General features: G+C 41.6%; 1 protein-coding gene across 1 annotated transcript in view; it reads right to left on the minus strand.

Annotated features, from left to right (window-relative positions):
* Positions 1-10,105, minus strand: part of ATRN (attractin) — a 124,487-nt gene extending 114,382 nt beyond the window's left edge. The window contains exons 1-3 of the mRNA XM_009290721.1: positions 10,080-10,105; positions 9,443-9,526; positions 5,339-5,452 (exon numbers count right to left, since the gene is read on the minus strand). Coding sequence (XP_009288996.1) covers positions 5,339-5,452; positions 9,443-9,526; positions 10,080-10,105 — 224 coding nt within the window. The remainder of the gene's footprint in view (positions 1-5,338; positions 5,453-9,442; positions 9,527-10,079) is intronic.
* Positions 10,106-14,397: the final 4,292 nt, after the last annotated feature.

Genomic DNA, 14,397 nt, shown 5'->3' on the forward strand with positions numbered 1-14,397 from the left:
GAGTCCCCATCCCTGGAGGTATTTAAAAGACGTGTAGATGAGGCACGTAGGGACATGGTTTAGTGGACATGGTGGTGTTGGGTCGATGGTTGGACTCGATCTTAGAGGTCTTTTCCAACCCCAATGATTCTATGATTCTATAAAATAAGGAGACATCTCAAATTGATTTTCTTAAAGGAAACGCTAAGGTTCTTGTGCAGCAAGATGACTCCCAAACACGGACTTTTAAGGAAACAAAGCAATCACGACGACACTTATAAAAATAAAAAAAAAAAGGCTCATTACTGAGAGCTAGCAACACCCCAAAGTACAATTTTTCTTGAAACTCTCTTCCCTCGTTGCACTACAGACAGACCCAGCTGCTGCAGCACCAGCACAGGGCAAGCCTGCCTGCCCGCAGAGCCCTCCGGATCAGGGGCGCTCGCCCCAAAATCCTCTTCAGTTCTTACATGACGCTCTTCCTTCCGGAGCCAGCAGAACGAGGACAAACCATAAACATTAAAACGTGTCTCACGAGCCATTGGGTAATTTTTAACGATTATGTCACATGATGAATATGACATGGACTGAAAAGCCTCAAAAGAAATAACACCTTGTTTGCCATTACAGTGAAGAAGAACTTTAAAAGTCAAAAAAATATTTTAGTATCTGGTCCTGGAGAGACAGCCCATGCTACCGGCCATGGTGCAAATGCCTTTTCCTTTTTTAAAACCTAAAGCCGGTTGCCTGTTTAGTACCCGTGAAGCTCAGTACAGGATATTTGAATTAATGAGGGGAAAAAAAAAATAAATCAAAATCTTATTCTTCAGTCCATCAGAAACAGTTTTAGGAGAGAAAAGAACTGAGAAAGCGAAGAACTGAAGAAACTTTCTGCTCTAAACTTCCTTTATAAGGCCTTGACTTAACTCAGAGGATTTATCCTTTCAAAACTCTAAAATAGAAACTCCATCTTGTCAAATTGATTTGATGTTTTCGGGGGGGATTACAGGTTTAGTGAACAAAAGCAAGTTTGATACGTTTACATTTCTCTAAGAAATCTTTCTACTACAAAGGCATTTTGATTAATCAATTCTCACGCATTCAAAGGATCAGCTGGCTCACTGACAGGCTCACGAGTAAATGTAAACAAAAGGAACATCATTCGGCAGGTACATTTCTAGCAAAACCCCAAATACATTTGCTCCTCACCTTATACTGATTTTTTTTTTTTTTTAATCAATACTCTAAAAGTTATCGTGGATCCAAAGAAAACGAATAGAGCGAAATAATAAATACATAGGCTGCTAGAGCAAAAAGTCAACTGGACTGCTCTGTGAACTGAGCGCGTGCATGACGACCGTATTGCAACACAGTCCAGCACAGGGTCGTAACATATCCCCTATCTCAGGACCCAGAATAAAAACTGATTTGGGAGGTGATGGTTGATTATGTGCCGAGTGCCAGCTTCATCAGAGGAGGGCGAGAACATCGATAGGCAAAAACCTGGTTACGCACATGAGCGAAGGTCACCCAACGCATGTTTTGAAGCAAACAGAGCAATAAAACTTAAGCACTAAACAGTCCCTTCGTCTTCTTTCACAGAATCATAGAAGAGTTTGGGTTGGAAGGGACCTCTAAAGGCCATCTAGTCCAACCCCCCTGTCGCAGGCAGGGACATCTGCAACTAGATCAGGTTGCTCAGAGCCCCGTCCACCCCGACCTGGAACGTTTCCAGGGATGGGGCATCCACCACCGCTCTGGGCAACCTTTATGCAGAGCACGTACGCCTGCAGTTCATTCTCTGCCTATATGTGCCGGAGGCAAGGACCGCTTCTTCCTATAAGTCTATATAACATCAGCTCTAAGTTGATTAGCAGCTCTGGATACTCTCATAACACAAATAGTACCGACTCAACATGGTTTGTACCTTTCCCAGTGTAATTAATCCTCGTTAGCAACCTCCCTGCTGTTATCAGCTGATCATTTGCTCTAAGCTATATGAGACAAGTCGACAGTGAGGGGTAAGCAGGGTTTGCAGGTTAGTTCAGGAAGGGCACTGAAGACAAAGCAGAAGAAAGAGCGAGCCTTTGCGTGTGCCCGTGGAAGCAACATGGGTTACGATTTCTGGCAAATAATTGAGGGAATAGAAGGAGAAAAATAGAAGGGGGACAACCATACGATGTATGAGGAGAGGCAGAAGGAGCAAGGTTTGTTTAGCCTGGAGGAGAGATGGCTGAAGATGGGGAGAAATCTAATTGCTGCCTTCGACTATCTAAGGAGAGATTACAGAGGAGATAGCACCAGACACATTCACAGAAAAAGGACATTAAGCAACAGACACAAGCTGCAGCAAACAAAGTTCTGATTAGATATTAGTATGACTTTTTTTTTTTTTCTTTTCTTAATTTTTTTTTGAACCATGAGGGTGACCAAGTGCCGGACCACTGGCCCAGAGGATCAACGAGATCTCCATCCTTAACAGAAATTGGCAAGTTGACTGGGCAAGGTCTCGAGCAAGGGCCTGATCCCACTCTGAAGCCGGCCTTGCTTTGAGTGAGGGATCAGACCAGGGTCCCTTCCAACCCAACTCACCCCACCTTCTGTGCCTAGACTCAAATTTGGGTGTACAAGTGCCACAGTCACCTGCAAGTAACGAAAGGAAGGTGACCTGCTCCTGTTTTCTGAGGGTACGAGAGCTCACGTGGAGGCACCGCAGAGCAGCCAGCTCAGCAAGTGACCGCGGGGCAGCCGCTGCCACCATGACCACCCATCTGGCACCTGATAGCAGCCGCGAGGCGCTTCTGAGTGGTGTCTCCCCCCGAGCCAAGCGCAGAGCCACGGCCAAAGGTCTTGCAAAAGAGCGATTGCTTTTGAAGAGGAAAACACCCCCCGCCGACCAGCGCAAAATGAAAATAAAAGGTGCAAAAGCAGCTCCAGTAAATGATTAACATGGAGTAAAGTTAAAAACACAACCAAGAGAGTTCACAGATGATGAGTGTAGTTTATCTGCTTCAGATTTCTTCATTCTGTGCAGAAGAACACGCTGGATTTCTGTTTCCTCTACATTCTTTTATTGCATTTTTGAAGCAGCACATTCATACAGTCTCATGTTGCCTATGATCACAAATATAAACCAGCAAAGATATTTTTAACCCTGCTTAATAGAAAAAAAGCTTAATGTATGGGACCGGACAGCCCTGGGGGCACAGACTACAAGGAGTTTAGTAAACAGTTTATGCAGACACTTGCACTGTGTAAATGTTTGCATTATGCAAATATTTATCGCAGTTAAAAATTGATAAAACCAATTTAAAGTTTCTCCATAGTGCAGCGCTGAGGATTTCCAAGATCATCTTACATTCAGGGTAAATACCAAACTGTGAACAAACATAAGCGGGCATCAGAAAGTCAAGAAAACAAGATCAGAGCAGTGAAGGAAGTGAGGGCTCAGGCAACTGCCGTAAAAAGCCAGGGAGGTAACAAAACCTGAACTTTAGAGAGGGAGGAATTCACAGTGTTTATCAACAAACTCCGAAAGTTTACAGTGTCCAACTGTACAAAGCTCAATCTTGCAAATCCCCTGGCACTGTGCAAAAACAGTGAAGAGTGAAATATGGTTATGGTTAATATTAAAATTTAACATAAGCCAAGAAGAGAGAGAAAATATGAACACCGCTCTTAAAAATTCTAGTGCATTTATTTTTGTGTCAGAGAAAGGTATTTTTCAACAGATGCTTTTTTGCACTTCATCAAAATTAGAAGCATCTGCTATTTCCTGAACTTGGTTTACTGAACAACACCGCTCACTACTAATGAAGATGAAATTCAAATGTCACCTAAAGAAGCAATTAAAAAAAAAAATTGAATTTTTTTCCTACCTCAAAAATGTTATTGTATTAAGCTCACGCTTGCTTGTCCTCAGGCACAGACTTCCTAGTGATTTACAGATGATTTTAAAGTCTGAACCATAATTGTTAATGCTGTGAACTACTTATAACCTCAATTTAAAAAGCCTATTAATTTTTGGAAAACACACAAGAAACTGCAGGCACAAATCATGATCATTTCACCTTTTCAACAGCATATTAAAAATTAGCTCGATTAGAGCAAAATGACTGAGAGTCAAGACGACATTTCTTCCCCTTCCTGCATATCAATCCAGTGCATGATACCGGGAGAGTGCTTCCAGGTTGCACTTCCAGGTTTTTGGAGGTTTTTAGAAGCCAGAAGGTTGTTTCTTCTTCAGATGTGGCGAGAATAACATAATAATTCATTTGTGTGTCCTGTTTTGACCTCAGATTAGTCTGAAGGTTTACAGGAAGCATTCCTTCACTACAAAACAACTCTGCATTTTCAGTTGAAGACCAAAAAAAAAACCATGTTGTTTTTTTCATATTTTTTTTTTAATCCACTTTTTGTTCCTATGCTGATCTTCTCTTATAGAGGTTACAAGGATTTTTTAGAACAAACATGAAGTATTTTTAGAACTTCATTTCACAAATGAAAGGAAGCAGAGCAGAAGGTTAATTCTGAAAATAGTTAATCAGCCACTTGGAACAAGCAGAGTCCAAAGGGAATCATTAGTTTTTCCATACACAACTTGGGATTATTTTTCTAATTTCAGCTAAAAGAATAGAAAACATAAGGTGGTGCTTGTCACTGCAAGACTAAAGTACATAAATGCACAACTTATATTTAGGTCTCTTCGTGAAATGTCGACTGTTAACCAGCATCCACAAACTGGTCTCTCACCACAGACAGATGAGCCAAATACCAGTCATCCATCAGAAGAACAGATATTTTTACACGTTTTTACAAGGTTGTCTGACCCATCGTTGTTGTTTCTGAACATGTTCCAAAGAGTTTAAAAATGTAAAGTTTAAGGTACGTAAGGATATACATACTTCTGCGAGACCTGTATGTCTGCAATGTTGATTAATTGGCTTTTGCCCTCTGTCAGCATTGACGTTCTATGAATTAATCTTAAGTCATGTTCAAACCCGATAAATGGGGCAGTTTTCTACTTTAGAAGGAGCCTGTATGCCAAATCATCTCAAGCTCAACCAGATGACAATAATTTTTTTGTCTCTCAAATAATCACGATTTGGAAATGAAAACATAATACTTATGCTACAGTGTAGTAACGTGATTTGTTCATTGTAAAAGCAAAAACAACTCCTTAATTGTTTATGCTGATGATGGCTGCACAAAAGGACACTTGCTGTATGTGCTGTATTTGCAGTATTATATATTTAGATTACTGGAACACACTTATACTGCTAGAAGCCACATTTGATTCAGGCTCCAAGTTAAAGAAATATCATTGCGTACACTTAGATTCTTACCAAGGGGAACTTACCTAAAGGCTGCCAGTAAGGGAGCGTAAATTGAATCTCCGTCATACACATACAAGTGATCCCAGCTGCACTCTGTGGCAAAGTGATTGAATCGAAGCCTGAGGATTGTGTTTGGCCTGTAAAAAAAAAATAAATAAAATAAAATAAAAGATTTGTAATTAGCCACTCGACACACATGGCAAAGTCCCTCCAACAAACTCCTCCGGTGCGAAGCTCGTCTCTAAACAAGACTAAAACTGAGTGACTTAGTGTAACTGTAGATGCATCAAACACGCTGTGGCTTTCTTTTTCGGTTCGCACGCTCCCCTGGTATTAAGCAACAGATTCTTTATGGTCAGAAAAACTGTGTCCTTAAACCCTTCCCCATCACCAACAGCAGAAGTTGAAGCGCAGGCACTGCCAGCCCTCTGCTCTTTACCAGTACTGACTCTCCTAATGACAGGGCTTTGCAGGGGTAAGCATTGAAAATCTACATGGACAACACATTCACGTGTAGATGAGGCACTTAGGGACACGGTTTAGTGGCGGACTTGGCAGTGTTGGGTTTACGGTTGGACTCAATGATCTTAAAGGTCTTTTCCAACCTAAATGATTCTATGAAGAATCCCAGCCACCATCAGGGAACTAACCAGAGCTATTTTTCTTGTTCAAGGGATTTTCTGCAGGTTGACACGATTACAATGGCCTGCGGTTATTTACTTGCCCAGAAGCTGGCAGAAATCCTTCTTCTATTACTTTATTACTTGTGCAGTACTGCAGGACGGCCCTCTTGAGGGAAGCCCCTCCAAACTGGAGACTGGAAATATGCCTCAGTGGGCGCTAACTAAAGAAATTCTCAGTCTTGCTCACCACCTTCTGGGAGCTGGAGAAAATAGGTCAAGAGAATGCAGAGGAGACCCGTCTTCTACAGGATGGGAGGCCCTGGGGCTTTACCTTTTGCCAAAAGGAAGGTCTTTGGTTATTACTTGGACTGTCAAGATGCAGTAACCACTCGCTGCCCCTCATTACTTACAAATGCTAATCAGGTTGCTTGACTTTCTTCTGGAGATGCGTTACAAAAAATACTGAGACCAGTTGAGAATGAACGAGCTGGAAGTCCTGGGAAGAGACTTGCTGCCTTCCACCTGAATGCAGTGGGCCCAGCACACCCCAATGTTAACACCACCGGTCAAGGAGAGACTACTCTGTTGCCTTACCAAGTCAAGAGAAGACAACCAAGGGGCCTGATCTTCTGAGATGTACCATCAGGAAAAAGGTTTTATTCAGTTGATGTGGGGACAGAAAGAGTAGTTCAGACACCAAAACACATCAGCATTGCTTTCACTCCACAGACAAAAGGTGCCCACTAAGCCATAACCAAGAAAGGTACATTTAGATGCCATTAGTTTCATGGCTAATATGCAAAGATACATCTAAAGAGAATCACACAGAAGCCACAGCAGGTATCTAATTTAGGGCTCAGCTCAAGGAGGGTGAAAACACCACTAATACTGTGCTTGGACCCTGAGATAAAAAGAAAGTGAATCTACAGCAGCACTGCTTTTTCCTACCCACAGCTGTAGCTGTTGAAAGGATAGATGCAAGTGATTAGGATCTTTTCAACAGCACTGCCCTTGGGTTCAGATGAAATCCTTGTTCATCCTAATCAAATAAATTAATAAAATGTCAGCTTGCCATAGAGTCCTTCCTTCCCACAGAAGGGGAATTCTTTAGGGAGTTATTCTGCAAAAGAATCTTTTTTGATAGGCACAATGATCTACTCCAGGCCTTTGGAAAAAGCAGCAGGTGTAACTCAAGGATAATATCTTGCTTAAAGAAAAGGTACAAAGAGTACTCATCGTTTCAGAACTGAGCAGCCTGTGAACTTGTAGGGGGTTTGCTTCTATTTCAACAGCCTGACAGCTGTAGAGCAGAAAGAAATACTTAATCAATAAAAGCTTTAGACCAAGAACAAAAAGAAAGAGATTATCTTTGCTACAGCTAACAACTCATTAACGGACAGCACCCATTTGCAGAATTGCAAGGCACATGGCTACAGACAGGATCTCCGAGATCTGTTCTGCCTCAGACAGGATCCTCGGACCGGCTGGATCTCATCTGCCTTGTCTCATGCTCCTGGAGAAAAATGAAAAGGACACCCCCGGGATGAGGACACAGCACAGACACTAGCCAAGAAGAGTCAGGAATGGTGCAAAAAGGAAATGAGTACAGCAAGGAACACATGGCTTATTTTACATCTGAATTTATCTAGCATCTTCAGTTGCACATTTGGATTGTACCTTTACTTGCTAACCTCAAAAGCCCTCCACATACCGGTATGCTAGCAACGAGGTGAGGGCACTCAGCAGAAATTAACAGCTTTGCAGATGCTGTTTTCCAAGTCCAGATCTCTCTGGGAATTTCACATTTGGCAGAGAGCTCGGGCTATTTTCACAAAGGTGCATATTTCAGCTGTTTTAATCAGCGTGATTATCTCCTTTCTGTTTACCACCATCCTCTGACAGCAGGGTACAAATAATCAGAAGCAGGAAAAGAACACCAACTTAAATGCCTGGCTACGAAAGAAGGAGGAAGATTTTTTGTACACCTCTTTACAGCAAGCAAGATCTCACTTCAAACCCCAGGAAGTGATAGTTCTCTAGGAAGCCTCCCAGTACTAGCAAACAAAGGCTGAAGGAGCAGTTACGGTGACATTATCGAGGACCCATGAGCAGCACTTCACTCCTGATAAAAACATGAGTCACATTATCCTTTAGAAAAAGAAGGTATGAGGGTTAAGCTGGCTGTACTAGAATTGCTGAGGCTGGTTTGTCTGTAATAACATTCTTGGAAAACATTTTTTAATTATTTATAATTCCAAACTGCAGTTGTATTTTTATTACCTACACTTAAGAGGTGTTGCTACTTACACCATCTAACTTTTGATCTTAACCACATGAAAGAACTGGGCTCCTTATGTAGTTAATAATGAGTGGTAAGCTCCCAGTTTCAGTGTTCTGGACGGCGCTCTGGAACAGCTTAGCCCTCACCTTTGAATATCTTGGGAGTTTAGGCATTTAACTTACTCATCCAAAATAAATGTCTGAAGAAGATGAAGTTAATACCACCACCCCCACCCCCCCGACTCATCAGACCTCCCAAACATAGAGAGACTAAGAAAAAGTGTACTCTGGCCTTTTAGTAAGTTCTGATCCTCCAGGATGCCAAGAGACCTCAGCTTACGGGCGTTCACTGCAAGTTCATGCTCTCACATGACTTGTTCCAATTCACAAACCTCTCTACTTACAGATTCAGGGAACGGTATGGAATGTGACTTAACGCATAGCTGTTAACGCACAGCATCGTAACTGACCATGCAAAGTTTTAGAGACTAAACAAATTGATTTTACAGTCCTGGTGTCAGCTTGGTACTATGAAAAAATATATTTCAGTGAGTCAGATGCTCTGCACTGCTGTACCATCAATCAGATGACAGTCAGAGGATATGCACTAAATATGCTACTCCTAAAAATCTGTGCAAGAAATCACTATAAGCAATATAAGGATCAAATACCAGAAGGGCAGGGAAATGAAAGGAAGAGGCCTGAGGGACTTCGCGCAGTTTAGAAGACCTTTGCAAAAAAGGTCAGTGGTCCCTCTGAAGTCCTCATGGCCTAGTGAGTAAATAAGCATCTGAAATGCATCATTACAGAAACTGATTCTTCATGAATAAGGCCTTTAATAGAGTTTGCTCTATTTTTTTCATACTGCCAAAAAGTCCCATACATAGTGAATCCCAACATCTGAATGGCCCACTACGATAACAGTTAAATAATTAGTAATTCTTTATTTATTTACACAAATGCATTTATTTTCATTTTCCACGTGAGGTTTCAACACAAAGGGTATTTTACACAGGAAACCTCTAATTCAGAAGTCAGTTTGGAGGGCTCAGTTGCACAAAAGAAACCCAAAAAATTATTTATCAAGAATAACTAAGTGCTGCCCTATCTAGTTTTAAGAATAGCAAAAAAGAATCATGAGATCTAAGAGTTCTCAGTGCAGATAAACCTCACCTAAAAGTCACAATAAGCAACACTGAAACCCAAAATGCTTACTACACTCACCTTCCTTCAATGAGCCAGGTGCACTTTGTTTTGTATTTGTAATTTCCAGGCCCATCCGTGACATATCCTGAAGGTCCAGTGAGTCTGTAAATAGAAAAAGACAGGCATTAGTCTCCAATGGTATTAAACATTCATAAAGGATTTCCTAAATTTAGAAGAGCCATCATTAGATTTTCAGTTACTTAAGAGCCACTACAAACCAACCAACACCACCACCACAAAACACAATCGGGCAATTGGGATTCTCCTGTTAAAACTCTCTGTACCTGCTTTCTGATGCTCGTCCTTAAAGAACGACAGTTGAGAGTGACGGTTTCTCTATCAGCTTGATGACATGGTTTCAAATCCATATATACGTATATACCACATAACCAGCAAAAGGAATTCCCTAACGGAAAAGCTAAAGTTATTCCTAAACTATTTATTTATACAAACAACACAATTCTTGTGCGAAGTTCAGATGAAGTCCACGGTGCTACCTCTCACCCATTCCGTATTTGACTCTTCACAAAGTCCTTGGTGACCTCCTGAACGAAGGACTGATCCCCATAACCCTCTAGTGTAACTCAAGACCTCAATTCCTCACGCATCAAGGGCTGCATAACTCCAGAGCATGGCAGTTCCAGGCATCTCCCACCTTCGGTAGCATGTTGCCATCCCCATGTCATCCCATATTAAGTGATCGAATTCAAAGGGTTGAGCGGTCCCCACTGCCGGGATGGCGCCAGGACTACCCTATGAACATCCCTACCCCTCTGCACCTCTAAATAGGTGCTGACAACTTGACAGTAGCAAAAGACTCTGGAGAAGGATGTAAAAGCAGAAAGTACAGTTGGAATCATTCATCCCAGGACCCTCAACGAATGCCAGCACTTAAAACCATTAAAAATTCAGGATGCCACTGGAAGAGAGAAGGGAACAAAGCCAGCAAAGGACTTATTTTTGTCAACATCTGCAAAACACTGTACAGTGCAAATTCTAGACAACTGCATTTGTCTAGACACCGCTTGCAGGGATGTCCAAACAAAGAGCAGCAAACCCAGGCTGGAGCTCAAAAAAGTGTTTTGATGAAAAGTTCACAACAGATTTCAGAACCGTGCTTAACCCTTCGTTGTGGCACAAAGGAAATCGGTATTCATGCTCATTACTTGTAATGCTCATTACTTGTAATGAGCATGAATACAGGTACTGGAAAGAGGGAGCAAAGCCGTGCAAAACCTGCTTTCCCATTTTCTACTCGAAATGTGACAACCAAACACATCCACACTGTAAGACAAAACGAAGGCAACAATCTACTGGCTGCAGCTGTAACTCCTCCTTCCATAGATTTTAACGTGCTTTCTTCAAAGACCATGGACAACAGAGAAGACAATCACACTTCATGAAGGCTGAGGGAGACGGATCTAGCAGGAGTTTGGGGCAGCGGATCCGATACATCACTTGGGCTCCCAAAAAACAAGCACCGAGATTCTGCATCTTCTGCCTGAGCATAAAGGCTGGTAGGAGCACACATGGGCAGAAGACAAAACCAAGAGCCAGACTGTTCAGATGCACGCTCCCGTCTCATATGCATTAGTCAAAATGTTCCAGATTGGTTTTAACAAATAGCTGAAAGTATAGCAGAAACTGTTGAAAATAAATTACCGGGGAAGGATGACATCAAATGGAAGCAGCATCTGAAGAGGTCCAAACACCACATTCTGGCAGAGCATACACTGGCACCTGAAACAGGATTCCTACCTAGGGAGGTTATAAACTCCATCGTCGGCACATGGCTGGAGCAAATCACAGCCTTCTGGCAAAATTAAATCGTCCTACTTAAAACACAGTTTCAGTAAAACAAAAACACTCTGCAAAATCAAATTTGGCAGAAAAGAGAAGGAAGCAAGATCAGAAGTTCCCAAAACCGGTATCTTGGAACCTTTTGCTGTGTCTTTTCCTAGTGATCTGTTAATGTTATCATCTAATCTTTTTTAAATATTTTGACTGAGTCAAAATGGTTTTCCAGAATCTTTTCCATAGAGTACTTTTAAGGTTCATCTCTGATCCAAATTAAAAAGGCAAAACCCACAGATTTTGAAGACCACCTTCCTCTTCCTCCATATTAATTTATTGTAATACTTTTCAATCTCAGAAATTTAGCTTAAGATTTGTAAAAGGCAGTTACTGAAGTTCTGCAGATCTACATTTAAGCAAGTGAAGAAACAACTCCAATTATCAGGAGCACAGGAAGCATCTGTACCTTCTATGGAGACACAGATAGATGTAGAAGTAGATATAGATGTAGATAAACAAACACACATATATGTATTTTAAGGCTTCAACATCTTTGACAATTCAAATTACTTATCTTACTGACCAGGAATTTGCAAAAAACAGATGCAAATTCCAAACTGCAGGCAAGAACATCTAGACTTTTTGTCTAAAAATTCATCCTTTTGAAAATAATATCTGTGGAAAAGCTAGGAATCAAACTGTAAAAACGTTTCAACACTGACAGCACTCTGCATGCAAGCACAAGTAAACAGACTCTGGAAACCTGAGCAAGTCTCGCAAGCTAAAAACAACCTTATGCAATCTGCCAAGCTCTCAGAGAGCCTGTGCTCAGAAAACTCTTTGAACAATTTTCTCTGGAAACAATTACTAAATCATTCACCACAGAAATGCTATCAGGAGTGATGGAAAAAAAAAATAATAATCCCATTAGTACTGTAGCCCCCGCCATGGCACATTTCAGGGGGAAAAAAAAAAGATCATTTCAACATCAACATAACGTAATCATATTTCAGCAATGCAAAAACAAAACACAGCATTTAGTTTTACAAAAACAATAACCAAAGTCAAATTTCTTTGATATGCTATTAATTAAATACTTATCTGTAAGTTACTGAGATTCCTTACTAAGCTTTAGAAGCTGCTGCCATTATGAACAAATACAGGATATTAAAAAAATCAGAGTTGACGTCTCTGAAAGCAAAAGACATGGGAACTAAGTCCGTATCCCACGTACTGCCTGGCGCGGGAAGGACATTAGCAGACCTGTGTAACTCTACAAACACTCTCGCAGAAACATGCTCCAAGACAGAGAGAAATAAATACTAAGCACTAAAAGCAAACTGAAGCTGGAATTTTATCTTTACGTTCAATAGAGAAAGCTAAAACGGATCTCCCAGCTCTAGTTAAAAAAAGGAAACGAAACCCTTGTCCTCCCCACCTCGGTGCTGTTTGCACTGTACGTGATGGTGTCTCTTTCGGTACTGGTGGGCACTGGTAACTAGGACATGTCCAACACAATGTTTTGACTTATTCTGTGAGCAAAGGCTCAGGAAGGGAATACATGAGTAACTCAAGGAGGAAAAACACTCCGGGAACGAAGTAACTCCCCTACGAGGACAGGCTGAGAGAGTTGGGGTTGTTCAGCCTAGAGAAGAGAAGGCTCCGGGGAGACCTTCTTGTGGCTTTCCAGTACTTAAAGGGCGCCTACAGGAAAGGTGGGGAGGGGCTCTTTATCAGGGAGTGTAGCGATATGATGAGGGGTAACAGTTTTAAACTGAAAGAGGGTAGATTTAGACAAGATATTAGGAAGAAATTCTTCACTGTGAGGGTGGTGAGACACTGGACCAGGTTGCCCAGAGAGGTGATGGATGCCCCATCCCTGGAAACATTCCAGGCCAGATTGGACAGGGCTCTGAGCAACCTGGTCTAGTGGAAGGTGTCCCTGCCCATGGCAGGGGGGGTGGAACTAGAAGATCTTTAAGGTCCCTTCCAGCCCCAACCATTCTACGATTCTGTGATTCTACGTCAACACGGGACATTTTCATGACATACACTGGGCGATGCACTAGAACTACTCGCACGATGTACACTAGAAGACTCCTACCCCTGAGTAACCTGCTACCAACGCCACCAGGCTCTGAGGTCTTTTGCCCTGCTAAATGCTTTGTACTTATCTGTAATTTTATCACTCAGACACAAAAATCAAACTCCAGGACGTATGGAAAGGTATCGATTCCCATTTGTCTTTGCTAACTTGGTAGTACATGATGCTACTCTACAAGAAGCACTTCCATCCTACTTGGGTGTTACATCTGCTGCTCCGCAAGGAGCAGTTGCTGCACCCTAAGAAAACAAGAAAGCGAGGTCCTTCAAGTATTCTCTGTGATGCATAAACACCCATACACACAGGTGGAAAAACACACACAAAGCATAGGTAACACATTTAGCACCCACAAAGCTACAATATTGACTTTAAAACCTCCAGGGTGGAAACACAGTTGCAAGGATCTGTTTACAAAACTGAGATTTGAAAAATATATACGTATACTCATGTGCATATACACACTACTTAAGGCTTGTTTCAAACACTGCCAGGTGGCAACAGTGTTAGGTACAGCTGGTGTAAATTCTTCACCGATTTTCAAGTGGACTGCAATTATTTAAGAATCAAAGGGAAAAAAAGGGAGTTAGGGAACTGAATCTACGGCACACATATTCAAAGGGCTCCAACCTTGAGTGCTGCCTATTTCAGCTTTTTGTAAGACAAAGACAAAAAGGAAGCAATGAAAAGGATGAAGATCTCACAAAAGAGAGCCTGCTTCAAAGACAACTATTTTGCGTAAAAGAATTCTGTGTATTTAGCTACTCCCCTCTAGTTCTGGGAGCCGCCGAAAAGCACAACGCCAACACAAGAAAATCAGACAGCAAGCAATGGCATCTCCTGGGTAAAAAGCCAAATCTGAGTATTGGAGCATAGATAAATCCATGTGTTTTTAATAATAACACAAGTAATACCAGCAGCGTATATTTTTCAAATACAAATTAGTATACACTGACAAAGTTCCTACAGAGACATGAACTGCACAACTAGGCGAAGACTCAAAGCTGTTATCTATTTACCATCTAATAAATCTGAAGCAATCCTCTTGCTAATAGCCGAGTACAAAAAGTCACAAACT

This window comes from Aptenodytes forsteri, unplaced genomic scaffold, assembly GCF_000699145.1.
Source record: "Aptenodytes forsteri isolate BGI_AS27 unplaced genomic scaffold, ASM69914v1 Scaffold236, whole genome shotgun sequence".
NCBI lineage: Eukaryota > Metazoa > Chordata > Aves > Sphenisciformes > Spheniscidae > Aptenodytes > Aptenodytes forsteri.